The sequence below is a fragment of the Anguilla anguilla genome, chromosome 9 (genome assembly GCF_013347855.1).
Source record: "Anguilla anguilla isolate fAngAng1 chromosome 9, fAngAng1.pri, whole genome shotgun sequence".
NCBI lineage: Eukaryota > Metazoa > Chordata > Actinopteri > Anguilliformes > Anguillidae > Anguilla > Anguilla anguilla.
In genome coordinates this window covers 53,547,736-53,565,167 of record NC_049209.1, presented here as the reverse complement: position 1 = coordinate 53,565,167, position 17,432 = coordinate 53,547,736, and the positions used below count along the sequence as shown (strand labels likewise).

At 48.7% G+C, this 17,432-nt stretch overlaps 2 protein-coding genes across 2 annotated transcripts; both read left to right on the top strand.

The window, feature by feature from the left end:
* The first annotated feature begins 393 nt into the window (after window positions 1-393).
* Window positions 394-6,461, top strand: LOC118235294 (mitochondrial 2-oxoglutarate/malate carrier protein). Its single transcript, XM_035432489.1, has 8 exons — window positions 394-582; window positions 2,137-2,289; window positions 2,696-2,902; window positions 3,218-3,308; window positions 3,550-3,640; window positions 3,901-4,000; window positions 4,120-4,171; window positions 4,483-6,461. Exons 1-8 carry the CDS (start codon window positions 506-508, stop codon window positions 4,636-4,638), a joined length of 927 nt encoding a protein of 308 aa, XP_035288380.1. The 5' UTR covers window positions 394-505; the 3' UTR covers window positions 4,639-6,461.
* A 1,277-nt stretch (window positions 6,462-7,738) lies between these two features.
* On the top strand, window positions 7,739-13,057 carry spag7 (sperm associated antigen 7). Its single transcript, XM_035432491.1, has 7 exons — window positions 7,739-7,887; window positions 9,044-9,111; window positions 9,481-9,569; window positions 10,056-10,140; window positions 10,328-10,417; window positions 11,080-11,236; window positions 11,681-13,057. Exons 1-7 carry the CDS (start codon window positions 7,803-7,805, stop codon window positions 11,794-11,796), a joined length of 690 nt encoding a protein of 229 aa, XP_035288382.1. The 5' UTR covers window positions 7,739-7,802; the 3' UTR covers window positions 11,797-13,057.
* The last annotated feature ends 4,375 nt before the right edge of the window (window positions 13,058-17,432 follow it).

Sequence of the window (17,432 nt, the reverse complement as noted above, 5' to 3'; positions counted from 1 at the left end):
ACAAAAAATGCTAAATCTTAATGACAATTACATTACATTACATTATAGGCATTTAGCAGACGCTCTTATCCAGAGCGACGTACAACAAGTGCATAGGTTTCATGATGTAGAGGCGCAAAAGAAACACTAGAGTGAAGTAAGGATCGTAGTGCCAGAAGTGACCACATCGATCAGGACTCCAACCCTGTAGAGTAAGCTTGTTCAGCAAGCTTACAATTAAATGGACAATGTTATGAAAGTAAAATATCACAATACCTCTAAAAATGGGGCGCATTGTTTTGGTCATCGGCTGTAGCTTTAAATAATTCGTGCGCACAGTGATTGCGTCATTTCTACGCGCTCGCCCACGCGCTGTCAACCCCCTCCTCTGATTGGTGTAGCCAGCATCTTCTGGCGTGCGCGCTCCCCCAGTGTCACCTTGTTGGAGACACTGGTAGACCAGCAGAGTGGAGAGGGGTATTCAGGTTTGGGTTAGCTACAGAGTCCAGGGATTAACTGCATAACCATGGCAGCCGCAGCAGGCCCCCCCAAGCCGAAGACCTCTCCCAAATCCATAAAGTTCCTCTTCGGGGGTCTGGCCGGGTAAGCATCGATTCCGCTCCCTCGCAAGACCTGAGCCCTTTCACAAATGCAAGGATGTTGTGGGGGTCACTAGTCCTGCGTGCGCGCTGTGTTGCTAACTAGCCTGGTATCCCGCAAACCCTGTTTTAGCAGAGCATCGCCTGACTTTACCCACAGTGGCTTTATTGTACGCGCAGGCGTGCGCTCGAGACCAGTTCACTTCGTGTCCTAGGTGGGGACGTCGCTATTGTTCTGTATTGACATCTGTCAACGGCTTCCAACGTAGCAAACCTGCTAAATGCTAACGTTACATTGTTTTTATATCAGTGTTTTACGTCTAATTTGGCAAAGAACTGTCCAAGTGAGGTGACCATTCTCGCTGTATTGGAGAGCGTCTTTACTTGTGCGTCTGTGTGCATGAGGGTAAACATCACGGCTAAAATCCCTGGTCACACATCTGGATGAAGTCGTGATCAGATGTCAGTACTAAACTGCTTGACCACGTCTTGGCTGTGTTACGTAATTAGCGTGTTATTTATTGCGTGAACTCATTTCAGTCCACGTAGCCACGGTCTTGCTGTTCATACTTTGACAAACTTTTACATAAGCAATTCTCTAATATTTCAGCCTCACGCTTCACATATCTGGACTCCCTCCCGCACGAAAAGCCGCGTTAAACTATGTAATCTACCGGGGATTATCCTGGCGCTGGTCTATCCTGACATTCTTGAAGCGATTTCGATTTGATTTGAAAACGGAAGGGCAATGCGCTGCTCCCACAGAGGCGCTACTCTATGCGGCGTTCTAGGCCCCCGCCCCCTCTATGTAACTATATCTTCAGGCCTGTTGCTAAATGTCTCAGGATGTGCCAAGCCACAGTGACGCGACCGCTAAACGCTGCCTTTAGCCTATTTAATTTCCACCCGACCCCTCCACCCCTTCCACCCGACCCCGTCTATTCCTGCTACTACTACTACTGCTATAGCTCGTGCCTCTGCTGCTAGCACTGCGACAAGCATTGCCATTAGCATTAGCACTAGGGGTAGCGCTTTCCTATCAGCGCATCCTGGAAACGCCTGATAGCAAATACAGACACATTAAGTCCGTGTAGTTAAAATTAATTTAATTTCTGTTATTATACTAATTTCAGTGGTTGCATTGGTCACAGTTGAATTCTCCATTCCCTGTAGTAACCTGTTCGCCTGTGCATGTTATAAGTGCCAATAATCAGTAATATAGAATATTAATGTATGGCTCTCATGTGCGTATATATTGCACTGATTTGTGTTTAGCTGGCGGCGCTGAGGTGGCTGATGTTTGTCCGTGCTCTTTCACCCTGCGTTCAGAATGCACAGGCTTTGATAAGAAGCACTGTCAATACTAGTCTGTTTGAACTGAACGTTTTGTGTGTATCAAACCTGATTGTGTGTGTGCGTGAGAGAGGGAGAGGGTGTGTGTGTTTGTATATGTGTGCTTATCTGTGTGTCTGTGTGCGCGTGTGTACGGATCTCAGGTTAGTCAGGCAGGGAGGTGCTCCGGTCTTTGTTATTGTAACCTTTCCCTCCCTGCCTGCAGGATGGGGGCGACGGTGTTTGTGCAGCCGCTGGACCTGGTGAAGAACCGCATGCAGCTGGCCGGGCAGGGCTCCAAGGCGCGCGAGTACAAGACCAGCCTGCACGCCGTGGCCAGCATCCTGCGCAACGAGGGCATCGGGGGCATCTACACCGGGTACAGCCCGCTCCCGCGTTTCCACCACACAACCGCGTTTCCACCACACAACCGCATTTACACCACACAACCGCATTTACACCACACAACCGCATTTACACCACACAACCGCGTTTCCACCACACAACCGCATTTACACCACACAACCGCATTTACACTAGGTAACCCATACAACCGCAAACTGTATGCCCTCCCCCTCTCAATCTCTACTTCTCCCTCTTTCTCTCTTTGTCTCTCTCTCTCCCCTCTCTGTACCTCTCCCTCTCTGTCTCTCTCTCTCTCTCTCCCCTCTCTGTACCTCTCTCTCTTTGTCTCTCTCTCTCTCCCCTCTCTGTACCTCTCCCTCTCTGTCTCGCTCTCTCTCCCGGACTCTCGTTCCCCCTCCCTGCGTCCCTCCCTCGCTCAGTCTCTCCGCAGGGCTGCTGAGGCAGGCCACCTACACCACCACTCGTTTGGGGATCTACACCGTGCTGTTTGAGCGCATGACCAAGCCGGACGGGACGCCCCCCAACTTCCTCATGAAGGCGCTGATCGGCATGACGGCGGGGGCCACCGGCGCCTTCGTGGGCACCCCCGCCGAGGTGGCCCTCATCCGCATGACCGCCGATGGCCGGTACGTTTGGGGGGGGGGTTACAGGAGGAGGGTATCTCAGCACGTTTTCATCTATGCAAACGCCCCATTGAATTTTTAAGAGCAAAGAAATCTGATTTGTCACCCAAATCCTAGCTAATCCTGTTACATGTGAAATACACATGTGCATATTCATATTTCATATGAATGAATAGGAAGTACTACCCATCGCTGGGGGAAAGAACCAGGGAGAGAGAGAGAGGAAAGGTAGAGTCGAGGTGGAGGTAGAGAAGCAGGCCCCAGCACGTGCAGAGTGGCTCAGGGTCAGAGTAACCCTGCCCCCCTCACCCCCCACAGCTTGCCCCCGGACCAGAGGAGGGGGTACAGCAACGTGTTTAACGCCCTGATTCGGATCACCCGCGAGGAAGGGGTCACCACTCTCTGGAGGGTGGGTACCAAACTCTCTCCCCTTCTTTCTCTCCATCTCTCGTTTCCCCCTTCTTTCTCTCCTTCTCCCATTCTCTGTCTGTCTTTTGGCACACACATCAGGACTGAGACAGGACTGTTTTTTCCACTGAGTGCTCTGAGATGAAGTGGCTGAATTTTCTGATCTGGGCTTGGCAGTATTCCAGTACATCTGATGCTCGCTGCTTTAGGCCAAAGCGTGTAAATGCGTGTGTGTGTTTCAGGGTTGTGTACCCACCATGGCCAGGGCTGTCGTAGTGAACGCCGCCCAGCTGGCCTCGTACTCCCAGTCTAAACAGGCCCTTCTGGACACAGGTAAGAGGCCACGCCCACCTGGCCCAGGCTGTATTAACCCCGCCCCCATGTATTTTGGTGGTGATGTTACTGTATTTTGATGGTGATTTTACAGTATTTTGATGGTGATGTTACAGTATTTTGATGGTGCTGTTACAGTATTTTGATGGTGATGTTACTGTATTTTGATGGTGATGTTACAGTATTTTGATGGTGATGTTACTGTATTCTGATGGTGATGTTACTGTATTCTGATGGTGACGGTATCTGTTTGCTCTCAGGGTATTTTGGTGATGACATCCTGTGCCACTTCTGTGCCAGCATGATTAGTGGACTGGTCACCACTGCCGCGTCCATGCCCGTGGACATCGCCAAGACCAGGTGCGTCCGTCCCGCTGTCCCCGTGTTTCCGTATGCCTGTCCGGCCCGGATGAGGGGCTCTGTCCTTCTACAAGGTCATAAACAATGCCTTTACAACTGTCTGTCTGTCTCCGGTACAGAATCCAGAACATGAGGATGATCGATGGCAAACCAGAATACAAAAATGGGCTGGTGAGTCTGTCTCTCTGTGTGTCTGTCTGTCTGTCACTACCTCTTAAAGGCTCTAGTATAGTGTGGATTACATTTAGACAACAGCTTTCTGCTCTGGATCTCAAGAGTCTTTCTTTCTACATTTAAAAAGACAGATTACAGTCAATGGGACAAACTCACCTCAACCACCACCAACACTCTCTCTGTCCCTCCCTCCCACCCTCTCCCCCTCCCTCTCTCTCCCCCTCCCCCTCCCTCTCTCTGTCCCTCCCTCTCTCCCCCTCCCTCCCTCTCCCCCTCCCCCTCCCTCCCTCCCTCGGTCCCTCCTGCAGGACGTGCTGATGAAGGTGATTCGGAACGAGGGCTTCTTCAGCCTGTGGAAGGGCTTCACGCCGTACTACGCCCGCCTGGGACCCCACACGGTGCTCACCTTCATCTTCCTGGAGCAGATGAACAAGTTCTACAAGAAGTACTTCCTGGACTCGTAGAGCGAGCGGCTGGCTGGGGCTGCCTGTGAAGATGTGGACCCTGCCCTACCCCACACACTCACACACACACACACTCACACACACACACACACACACACTCACACACACACACACACACACACACACACTCACACACTCACACACACACACACACACACCTCTGCTGGGGTTTACACACGGACAAACGTACACACTCGTTCACACACCCGACACCTCAAACACCCTTTTGACCCATAACCCCTCTGCAGCACCCCTTCAGAAGACTACCACCCGTCCGCCCTTTCCCCACAACCTAGTACACTAAGAGGGTAGCAGGGACGGACGTAGCACCACCAACTGCTAGCGCTGATGAGTCTACAAACACAAGCACAGCCCTGTCCCGCCACATGAAGCAGCCCCTCATAGAGAGAAGCCAGTATGTGTGCAGGAATTTAGGACTTTTCCCCTTCACCCCTTTTTTTGACCCCCCCCCCACCCTTTGAGCACTCGCTGCTGTCCCATCCCCAGCTGTTCTCAGTCTCCCACGGCTCAGTCAAAACTGCAACCAACGGTTTTGGTCACCATGGCAACCACACCCCCAACACCCCCCAAGGCTCCACAGCTGCCTCCATCTTCAAACAAGCCCCTCTCTCGTCTCCATGGTGACGCGCAGCCACCCAGCACATAGCACATATGTCCGTTAGAGCCCCACGCGACGTAGACGAACACGTGTCCGAGCACTGATTCTGGATCAGATCTCTCTCTCTCACACACACACACACACACACACCACACTGTGTACTTGGCCTGCCTGATCCAGGATCAGTTTTCATGGACAGAAGGCATTTGGGAGCTCAGGGGAGGCGAATAGAAACCCTTTTCATTTATGTGTACATTAAGGGCGCATGTGTGGATTACCGCCGCACTGCAAGTGTGCGGCTTAATCACTGTGCGACCAAAAAAGGACTTACAGCTGGTGCAAGCTGATAGGCTGAATGCTCGGCCAGTCAAAACGACTGCAGCAGCAGCACCAGGTATAACATGACATCAGGCAGTGTCTGCCATTGGCTGTACCACAACTCATGGTTTAGCTGGCTTGGGGTTTCCACTAATCGAACTGAATTTGGACATTTATCATGAGGAAAAGAAAAGATGTGTATTCTGTGGAAGATAGTTCGGTTTTCTCTGTCAGTTCAAAATTAAAGTGAATACGTTGGGACGTTTCATGTCCAGAGTCCAGCTCTTGACATCCCTTGTGTCAGCTTGCAAGTGATTAAAGACCTTATTAGTCTGCAAAGAGTGTGCTACAGCCAGTACAGAAATCATAGTGAGTAATGTTAAATGTTTAGTCGTGATGTTGAAAATGATGTGTGGCACTTTTTTGGGTGGGTGGGGGGGGGCGGGGGTAATTCTCTGGTAAAATTTTTCAAACCTCAAATGAAGGACAGTTGCTGGGCATGGTACCCTACTGCTGTACCGCGGGACTGGTTTAAAACTGGACAGGCCTGGTTTAAAACCTCTTCAAATAAACTTCTGCTTATTCAAACAATTCTTAAAACAATATTTTGAACATGTTTTTGTTTGTTTTTTATTATAAATAAGAATTCAACCAGAACTAAATTTCTTTCAGTTACAGAGTTACATATTCCTATTTTTTCCCTTCATTGTCTGAACATGATAATCTACTGTTCAGTTTTACTAAATTAAGTTTTAAAAAAAGTTTTTGAAAAACCTTAAGTTATGTTAAAGAAATCCACAAATATGTAGTAATAAATGATAAAAAATTGATTTGCATTGGTTTTGTTGCTTTGCATTCTGTAAAATAAAAATTGCATGTTTATATTGTCATAACTAAGTTATATTCACCCGATCCCTAGCCCTACTTGACACAGGCAGTCTCATGATGTTCTTATATTGCATCACATTTGCATGGCTGAACTCAAAAGATTTGTGAATCATTTTAGACGCCCCACCCCCATCCATGCATTGGGCTGGATTTGAGCCCGTAACCACCAAGAGTCACATGACCAGATTCTTTTCTTTTTTTTGTCACCGATTTCACACTGACTAGTGGGATTGACAGTTGACAAGCCAACTGCCATTTTGCTTTTTTCCTTCTGAAAATCACATCAAAAAACACTTTGTTTTAAAACGGAAAGATGGGAGTCATTTTTGAGCAGAAATGGCCAGTTACAAATGCATTTCCCTACTTCCTGACTAGTTTGTTCTCATGGACTACTAGTGTTACTCTTCTTTTCCCAGTATGAAGTATATTTTCATATATTTTGGTCAACAATCCATGTAGGCCTATATGCAAATGTATGTACATCTTCTTAGTAGCCATGTTTTGGAACAGTGTTGCTATCTTTGGCCTTTTTAAAGGGTATGATTACAGAACTGACTCTAATTTCGCACCTCCCTTAAATCACATCAACATAAAAATAATAAATATATAAACAATTTGAACTGTAATAGTAGTGTAGTGTCGTGAGGAGAAATTGTCATAGCTGCTTCGTAACTTCGTTTCTTCTGGCATTTTGTGTTTTATTCAACTTTTTTCTCTATTATTGGAATTGTTATATAATTTGTTAGCGGTGAAACGTCACGCTCTCTGATTGTTTGGCATTTGACATCAAGTCATTTTTACTGAGCCTGTAAAATCGCCCCGCTAACACCAGTGCACTGCGACAGCTGCGCCGCTGACCTCTGTGTGTCTTTAAAGACTACATTTCAAGAGAAACATAATCTTCCTTCAAACGCAGAATCCATTTTTCGGTTATACCCCACCAAAGCCGCAGAACGCGGAGATAAATGAACAATGTCCTGCTTTTTCGTGTTTTACAACTGCATACGGGTCAGGGTGCCTACTTAAAATTATAACTGTTGAGAACATGTTACATTAACACGGGGCAAAGTGCGCGATGGATTAAACACGTAGAACGCCAATTTCATGTATTTGGTGCATTCTTTAAAGTGAGTATGCGGTTTTAACATAGCATAGGGTTGGGATGGTTATAGGGTTCAGGTTCATGGACAACTGAAAAATAATTATCGAACAACTTTTTACATTCACCCGGCGAACTGAAATCCATCCTACGAAGTGCGACTGCGTCAACTTCCCCTTTAACAGTTCGGAATGGGTCCCTTTAATCGCCCCGTTTCCGGTGCGGCTCATTCAGTCCAAGATGGCGGACCTCCTGGGCTCGATCTTGAGCTCGATGGAAAAACCTCCCACTGTCGGCGATCAGGAGAGTCGACGGAAGGCCAGAGGTGCGTATTAGACCGACCTAAATTTGCCTCCTTATATGCTCTACGTACTCTAAGCCATTTCGAGTGAAAGAAAAACAAATGTACACCAATTTGTAGATCACAACATGTTCCCTCCTTGTCTCTCCCTTCGCGGAAAACTAGTTTGCTCGCTGGCAACCGACGCACTTCAGTTCAATCGCTGTGCCGCCTTTCTTCCCGTCTATTGGACAAAGCGCCAGTCTGTTTGCCGCGCCGACTGGGCAGTCCATTTGTCAATTTTGGTCAGCTTTGAAAAGTGCCAGCCTCCGGTGGCGTTTGATTGGCTCTTGGTGCAACCTGATTTGCGACATTAAATTTCCGGCTTCAGGCTTATATTATAGCTGGGACTGCCTGTAGTCCACAATTTTGGCTATTTTTGTGGCGCATTTGTAGACATTTTATTGCAGCCTAATTTGCATTTGCAGTCATTTTTGTATTTGCTGTATTGGAGTAAATATTCTGAGGTGTTATTGCTGCTGCTCCCTGCTTTATTTTGATTCGCATAGAACATTAACACTCGCAAATCCGAAGATTCATTGCTAACAGGCTGGCTAAAATGACCTAGCTGTGTGACTAGCAAGCTGTGTGACTAGCAAGCTAGTTAAATCAATACTCAGTGTACAGTTCTATCTCAGAAACGCTGCTTTTGCAGGTTAAAGGCTAAATGTGCTAAATGAGCAAGAGTCATTTTTGCATCATAGAAAGGTCACATTCCTGTCAAGAGTTTACGGATTTAATTCTGTATATCACATAAACGAACACAAATGGGGGGGGAAAGTAGTTTACGCTTATGATTACGCTTAGTCCTGGACTAAATAGAGTTTTTATATGTAGAATCTCTGTTCAAAACTGAATTTAGTGTGTGACTAGGCTTAATCTACGCCTGTGAATCTGGCAGGTCAACAGCATAGTTGCTCGATGCCGCTCGATGGGTGCCTGACCTGGAAGTGAAACATTTGTTGATGTTTCTAAATTCTATTTTATGAAACCTTTACTTATCCAGGTAGAATTTAGAAATGTCAGCAAATGTTTCACTTCCAGGTCAGGAACGCTGAAGGTCGCACGCTGACCCCGTGGCGTAGGCTCCTGAGTGAATGAAGTGTGTGTGCGGCGCTAAACGTTTTCTCCTGGTCCGCAGAGCAAGCGGCCAGAATGAAGAAGATGCAGGAGGACGAGAGGAAGAAGAAGGCCGAGTTCCGGAAGAGGGTGGGGTCTTCCTCCTGCACTCTGTACTACACTCTCTGCTGAATGCACTGCAGTGTGACTCCTGTTCTGATCTCAGCCTCTGCCAGCGTGTTTGGCTCAGAGCAGATTAGAGTGTGTGTGTGTGTGTTTGTGCGCGCACGTTGGATATGTGTGTGTGTGTGTGTGTTCATGTGCCTGTATGTGTGCGTGCGTGCGTGCGTGTGTGCGCGTGTGTGTGTGTTTGTATGCGCACGTTGGATATGTGTGTGTGTGTTCATGTGTCTGTATGTGTGCGTGCGTGCGTGTATGTGTGTATATGTGTGTGTGTGTGTGTGCGCGTAGCTTGTGTTTGTGGCTCAGTGCTAACGAGCCTGTGTTCTTGTGGTTCAGATGGAGAAAGAGGTGTCCAGTTTTATCCAAGACAGCGCTGTTCAGAAGAAAAAGTATAACCCCATGAGCAAAATCGAAAGGAGCATCCTGTAAGAGATCACACCTACACCCCCAGCATCGTACACTACCCCCTGACACCATACACTACATGCCCCAACACCAAAACTGTACACAACCCACCCAACACCATACACTACCCCGTCCAAACGATTTGTCCTTAGTTTTACAAATGAGCTCAATTTCCTCAATTTAATCCTTCTGTTGTGGCGAACCTATCGGATAGGACACCAGTTCCTGAATGTTTTTTTATTATCGATCGATTGATTTTATGAAAGAAAAGAAAATGTGCTCCAATGGCGTGGCAGCAGGGGCAGTTTTAGCAACTAGTTTACTGCTGACTAGAGCCTGTGATCTTACACCTTAAAGGGTTAAGCATGTCCACACAGAGAATGACAGAACCTATACAGCCTGGCAGGCTGGAAATGGAGGAGGAAACTGTGTGAATGTGAGCTCCTCTCTTCTCTCCCATCCTCCTCTTAAATCACTCTTTCTTTCCGTTCCTCCCATCCTCCCAGCCACGACGTGGCAGAAGTCGCAGGGCTGACATCGTTCTCATTTGGGGAAGATGAGGAGAGCCGATACGTCATGATCTTCAAGAAGGTCAGTCACATGACCCGTCAATCCGGCTGCTGGCCAATCGCTACAGGGCATAATTTTTATTCATGTTAACGAAATGAGCGTGTGTGTGTGTGTGTGTGTGTTTGTTTTGTGTGTGTCTGTGGGGGTGTGTGTCTGTGTGTGTCTGTTTTGTGTGTGTGTGGGGGTGTGTGTGTTTGCACGCACACAGGAGTTTGCTCCGTCAGATGAGGAGTTGGAGGCGTACCGTAAGGGGGAGGAGTGGGACCCACAGAAAGCAGAGGAGAGGCGGAGACTGAGGGTGAGTCCATGTGCCACCAATACACATACACTATACACATGTACACTATACACCTACACTACACACACTATTCACATGTACACTACACATACACTATACACCTACACTACACACACTATACACATGTACACTACACATACACTATACACATGTACACTATACACCTACACTACACACACTATTCACATGTACACTACACACATGTACACTATACACCTACACTACACACACTATTCACATGTACACTACACATACACTACACACACTATACACATGTACACTACACATACACTATACACATGTACACTATACACCTACACTACACACACTATACACATGTACACTATACACCTACACTACACACACTATACACATGTACACTACACATACACTATACACATGTACACTATACACCTACACTACACACACTATAGACATGTACACTACACATACACTATACATTTACACTATACACATATGCACTACATATACACTACACATACTCTATACACACATAGACTCCACACATACACGCTACATACATTCTCTATGCACACACTATGTATATTCTGCACACACCACACACACTGTATTCCCTATATATGGACTGGAGGTACCGGGTGACCAAACAGGTGTTGATGATGTCACTGACCCCGCCCCAGGAGCAGGCAGCATTGGACGCGCAGACGGCCAATCAGACGGAGACACGGGCGGCCTCTCCCAGCTCCAACTACCGCGACAAGTACAGCCACCTGATCGGCACCTCAGCCGCCAAGGATGCTGCCCACACCCTGGAGGCCAATCGGACGTACGGATGCGGTGAGCACAGTGGAGGGACCTGTGTGCATGTGCGTGTGTGCGTGCGTGCGTGCGTGTGTGTGCGTGCGTGCGTGCGTGCGTGTCTGTGTGTATGCGTGTGTGTGTGCACGTGCGCGTGTGTGAGTATGTGAGTGTATGTGTGAGTATGTGTGTGTGTGTGTATGTGTGAGTGTGTGTGTGTGTGTATGTGTGAGTATGTGTGTGTGTCTGTGAGACCCCGGTCTGGAGCGTTGTCGCTCTGTCTACCACTCTGAGTTGTTCTCGGACCATTATTAACCGGGAGGTTCTGGTGAATGGACAGAGTGCATGTTTCTTTCTTTCTCTCTCTGTCCTTCCCTCCCTCCTTCCCCTCTGTCTGCGGTGTGTTTCTATGCCTCCAATCCCCAGCATTCCCTCTGCTCTCCTCAGTTCCCTAACTCCCAGAATTCCCTCTGCTCTCCTCAGTTCCTGTGGCCAACAAGAGGGACACGCGCTCCATCGAGGAGGCGATGAACGAGATCCGCGCCAAGAAGCGGCTGAAGAAGGGCGAGGAAGAGGGCGGAGCCACGGGCAGCTCCTGAGCCGCGAAAGGCCTGCGCGTGTGTGTGTGTGCGTGTGTGAGAGAGAGAGAGAGAGAGGGAGAGAGAGGGAGAGAACACAGAAAGATCAAGCTGAAGAGAGAGAGGGAAAGGAGGTGGATGATTTTAAGAGTTTTTAATTCCTAAACTGTGTTATTATACCTCTGCCTCTTATCAAATCCTGCTTTTACTGGTGAGCGTATAGCCACTGCACATGCCAGAGAGACGAACACTGGAAGAACGCCGCGCTTCTTTATCTGTCCCCCTCCCCTAGTCGTCATGGTAACGTGTGGCTCCGCCCTCTTCCCGTAGATCTGTCTGTCTGTCCGTCCCAGTTTTGTGTCCAAGCCTCTTTCTCATTAATTAGTTTTTAACCGCTAACAAGCGAGAGCAGCCAAGGCGAGGTCCAGGAGTGCCTGTTCTGTCCCGGGCCAGAGGGGGCAGTCTTGAATGCTTTCATTAGCTGTTTTTTTAAAGTAGGCTTTGAATTCTGATGAGTTCTTTGAGTGGAGTCATTTTTGGATAACTTTCGCCCGCCCGTTACTGTAGTGCGGGAATGTTCTGAAGTATTATAAATTCTTTCCAGCTGCTGTTGAAAGTACCCCCATATTAAATGTAGTCGTTGGCTTGTCAGGTGACTGTCTTTTTGGTTTCTCTACAGTTTCTTTCCAGTTTATAAGCATTGGCAGGGTTCTAATTGGCGTTTATATCGATGTGGGAGTGGACAGCTGTGTGTCTGTGTGTGTGTGTGTGTGCGTGTGCGTGCGCGTGCGCGTGTAGACGAGAACAAATGGTTTTCCTTTTTCTCCCTCTCGATCTGCTATTCCTCTTTCTCTCCCGGGACAGAAGCTGCTGTAGTGTCCGAGAGAAAAGAGGACCGATTGAGTGGTTTGGAATCGTTAAAACTGGAGTGAGCGCGTGAATGGGCAGTAACGAAAAGGGTTAGGCAGAGAGAGGTCAGGAGTGAACGGGGCAGGCGCCCTGTTGGCTCATTCAGAAACAGACAGGGAAACCTGTTCACTGTGAGGGACAGAGACGGGTGCCGCCATTTTGGCTCCACTGTTTCCGCTCTTTTTTTAATTTTTGAGTCGGTGGTTGTTTTGCCATCCCTGCTCTGAAAGGCGAGGTGGTTCTCGGCGTTTTACTGTTGTGCGCTTCCTTTTACCCGAACAGTAACTTATTGGCACATTATGGAGTATTGTTTTCTGCTTGTGTGTTGTAAGAAAAGCATTTTTGATTGAATAAAGTGGCTCAGAAACTGTGAGTGTCAGCCTCTCCTTCGAACACACCTGCCCGGCGGACATCTTTGAAAATCACGTTTCAGCGGTGCTCTGAGTGACATGGCAACAGCCTGAAACTTGGGTGATTTAAAACTTTCAGTTAATATGCTCTCTTTTGGAGTGTTATGTGTGCGTCCTTCATGTCAGTGCATTAAACCTTTAAGGCGTGAGATCACAAATGTGTGATTGGCTCTAAACTGGACAGGGATTACATACAATTTTCCTGTTCAGCTGGCGAACCACCAATGAGCACACTAGCTGTGCACACACCTCTGGAATTTTCCATCAGGTGTCTATGTTAAACCTGTCCAACAACAGAATACATTTGATGAAATTGTGTTGTACAGTAAATAAAAGCCATGATTGGACACAGGCCTTGGGGAAGGGGGGCAAAAAGGCACTTCTGCTGTCCCAGGACAGGGGGCATACTCTTCCACATATGTTAGTGTCTATCTGTGAATGTACCTGGTCCCGTCGAGGAATGCAACACATATAATTAAGGATGACTTCAGGTATTTATTTTGCTTCCTGGTTCTGGGCCCTCAAATCACCCAGCCCTGCCTGGCCCCTCCCCCTGCCCCACCTGGCCCCTCCCCCAGCCCAGCCTGGTGTTCTGGCGCTCTGTGGAGGAAACTGTAAACACCCGACCTGAGGGAAGGAGCTTTGCGGTGTCAGTGTGTCTGTAGTCCTCATCATCTCCAGCAGGGGGTGCAGTGGGTTTAGTGTGTGCGTGTGTGTGTCTGTGCATGTGCGTGCATGTTCAGTGTATATGTATGTGTGTTTTGAGTGAGTGAGGGTGTGTGTTTGCATGCGCCATCTGATCTGATTGACTCCCCCTCCCCCCCCTCCCCCCCCCATGCGGTTCAGTCATCGCTGTGGGAAAGATCTCAGCTGCACTGTCTGTCTCTCTCTCTCTCTCTCTCTCCCTCCCTCCCCCTCTCCCCCTCTCTCTCTCTCCTGTACTGAGCACCAGGAACTGCGCTGAACCACCACAGAGCAAGAAAAAGTTTCAGACATTCCTCTCACCAGAAGAACCAGTTTACGCCACCGCACCGCCCCACACTGCCCCGCAGGTGTTTTTGGGGGGTCAGGCGCCAAAATTCCCCTGAATTCCCCTTGTGTTACTGCTGTCCACACCTCAAGCACACACCCTCTTTTCCAACTATTTAACAAGACACCTCTCGCAACAATTGCCTAAGATAATTATAGGACTGGGGTTAGATATCGCTTGGCCTGTTTCTTATGCGCTGACCAAAAGGTTTGCAGATTTAAGCACAAGAACAACATTTTTGTGAAAATGGCTGTAATCTCAAAAGCGTGAGTCTGCAGGGTGCTGGTCTCCTTGCATAATAACGAGTCGCTTCAATGGGCCCGCCTAATTGGCCCATCGCCAGGCGCGATGAGTTATGCAATCTAGTGCGCACCTCAAGTATCCCACAATGCAACACCCCAGTGCTAGGAAATGGCGTCCCTCCCTCCCTCAGGAGTGTCACCCGTCCGGCCGGTTTTCGGGCAGGTTTTGAGTCATGTGAGAGAGGAGTGGCATTCACCTCCAGTAAGTCAGACCGTCTCCCCCTTCCCCACAGGACTGGAATCCGGGTTCCCCCCACCCCCGCCCCCAAGTCCTCCCAATCTGAAATGCCCAGTCGTACCTCAGCACGACCCTCATGACCCCCTGCTCCGGTAGGGGGAGGGCACAGACGAGTACTCGCACGCTCGCAGACCAACGTCCCAAACTTTGCAAGCCCGGTAAACAGGTCGCTTGGCGCAGTTGTTTTGCTTGGTGCTCGCGATGATGTCATCAGTCTGCTCCGCGATGTGCGTGACACAGCACACGCTCTCAGCCAGCGAGCGACTCTTTACATACTCTCCGTTTGTACCGCTGGATCTTCATCAACGGCCATTCAGGTTAAGTGCTTCCAGCTCACGGGTAAAATGGCAGTGCCCCAACTGGGAATCAAACCTGCAACTCTGGAATAGGGTTAACCGTTTCACTGTGCTGCCGCCCGGGTTGAAAATGTGCAGTGACACACTGGGCTGAAACCGCTCAATGCCACGCGGCGATGAGGTAGAAATGAGCGTGGTGATGTCAGAGGCCGCCTCCTGCCGTCACGCAGCTGAGCGGTGAGACAGACCCGTCTCGGGCTGCAGCTGAAAGGGCCAGCGTGTGAACACCGCCTCTGCCAGCTGAAAACTAAACGCTGCTGGGGCCTCTAGTGACGCAGCCCATAGGGAGCTATCCACACGCTCGATGCGAACTTTGTCGCATGTCTCTCCCTGTTCTATTCAAATAAAGCTGAAAAAGGCCAAAAAAAAAAAAAAAAAAAAAAAATATATATATATATATATATATAAATAAATAAATAAATAAATAAATAAATAAATAAATAAAAACTCAGGTCCGCTGAAGAGGCACAGATCGCCCCTCTGCTCGGAGCGGCCTTTCAGACTAGTCTGTGTGCATGACAGGAGACAGGAAACAGGAGGTGCTTTTTTGTTAGTCTTGCAGTCTGGACAGTCGCCGATGGGAGTAACTGGTTAAGCGATGAGGTTAATGTTGGTCATATGATCACCGTTTGTGACTTCACCTGCACACTGCCAAATGAGTTTATAAATGGGTGAGTTTGACCTTTGACCCCAGCAGATTTGACCTTTTTGAAAGCTTGTCGGTTCACAAAAGTAGAGAGAGTTTCGGTGTGTCATCTCTCCTGTGCTTTTTCTCTGAATCCTTCCTCTCTCTTTCAGGTCAATTCAAAGGGAATTTTTCTGTCATGAAAAAAAACCAAATTGTGTTGCCAAAGCACAGCAACCAGATGTACAGCGAAATGCAAAATTATTGGGACAGTTTTGGCCAAATTGGTTGTTTTTCCTCTGCACTGATCAAGTTTATATTTCAAATATAAACTGACAAAATTCATACATACTGCACACACAGAGACACTACAAACACACAAGCATACAGACAACATACTGCACACACACACACTCACTCACACTCACACACTACATACTGCACACACACTCACTCACACTCTCACACACTACATACTGCACACACACACTCACTCACACACACACTACATACTGCACACACACTCACTCACACTCTCACACACTACATACTGCACACACACACACTCACTCACACTCACACACTACATACTGCACACACACTCACTCACACTCTCACACACTACATACTGCACACACACACTCACTCACACACACACTACATACTGCACACACACTCACTCACATTCTCACACACTACATACTGCACACACACACACACACACACACACACACACTGCATACTGCACACACACACAGGCTGTCCTCTCTCCACCCCTGCTGTGTGACTCTGGACCTGTTTACGTGTCGCAGTCCCACCTTACCCTGCTGCACCTGCAGCGTGTGCCAGCACCCGCTGAACCGGAATAACAGCCTATCACATCCAGCCTGTGAAACCTGGCTCATCTCATCAGCCCAACTCGTCTCGCTCTGGCTGAGGCCCCCCCCCCCCCTCTCTCTCGCTCTCCCTTTCTCTCCTCCTTTCCCTGCCTCTTGCCATCTCCCTCTTCTTCCCTCTTTTATAATCACCGTGTTCACCACCCTCTGGTGGCTCAGGGCTGTGTGGGAGGGGCGTCTCTGGGGAGTTGTGTGTGGCATGTGAGACTCTGCCCCGCCCCACACCAGCGAGGGGGCCGGACCTCCGGCTCACAAACCCCCGCTGGGCCCCAAGCCTTCCCAGACAGAGGAGGCCCTCCCCAGCCCCCCAGCCCCCCCGGATCAGCACACAAACCGCCACCGCTGCGCTCGGCACGCCCACACCTGCAGTACAGGTACAGGCAAATGACTCTCACAGAAGGGGGTCACCCTGCAGGCAATTAAGAGCACACACTCTCTCACACACACACACAATACACACACACGCATGCGCACACACACACATAATACACACGCACGCTGCACACACACACATAGTCATGCACACACGCACAAACACGTGCACACACACATGCACAAACACACACACACACATATGCACAAACACACGCGCACACACACAAACACACACAGATGGGAATTCAAAGCGTCCAACGTGACTTTTCAGCTCAGATCTCTGTGCCCTGAATCCAGGTGAGTGTGGTCTGTGGAATTCTGCCCAGGTGTCTCTCGAAGATGGATCACCTGTGACCTGAACACCCACAAACACAAATCACCCCCAAAACACAGCAGCGCTCCCGTCTGTGTGCATGTGTGCGTATTTTGTGTGTGCGTGCGTGTGCGATGGTGTCGTGATGCAATTAAATAATTGTGCATTAAAATGTACAAAAATACGTAATCTTTGCATTTGTT

Coding starts and splice junctions, on each gene's coding strand:
- LOC118235294 (XM_035432489.1), top strand. CDS start 506: ATGGCAGCCGCAGCAGGCCCCCCCAAGCCGAAGACCTCTCCCAAATCC. Junction 2,290..2,695: donor ATCGGGGGCATCTACACCGG/GTACAGCCCGCT, acceptor TCCCTCGCTCAG/TCTCTCCGCAGGGCTGCTGA. Junction 3,309..3,549: donor GGGTCACCACTCTCTGGAGG/GTGGGTACCAAA, acceptor TGTGTGTTTCAG/GGTTGTGTACCCACCATGGC.
- spag7 (XM_035432491.1), top strand. CDS start 7,803: ATGGCGGACCTCCTGGGCTCGATCTTGAGCTCGATGGAAAAACCTCCC. Junction 9,112..9,480: donor AGGCCGAGTTCCGGAAGAGG/GTGGGGTCTTCC, acceptor CTTGTGGTTCAG/ATGGAGAAAGAGGTGTCCAG. Junction 10,141..10,327: donor ACGTCATGATCTTCAAGAAG/GTCAGTCACATG, acceptor GCACGCACACAG/GAGTTTGCTCCGTCAGATGA.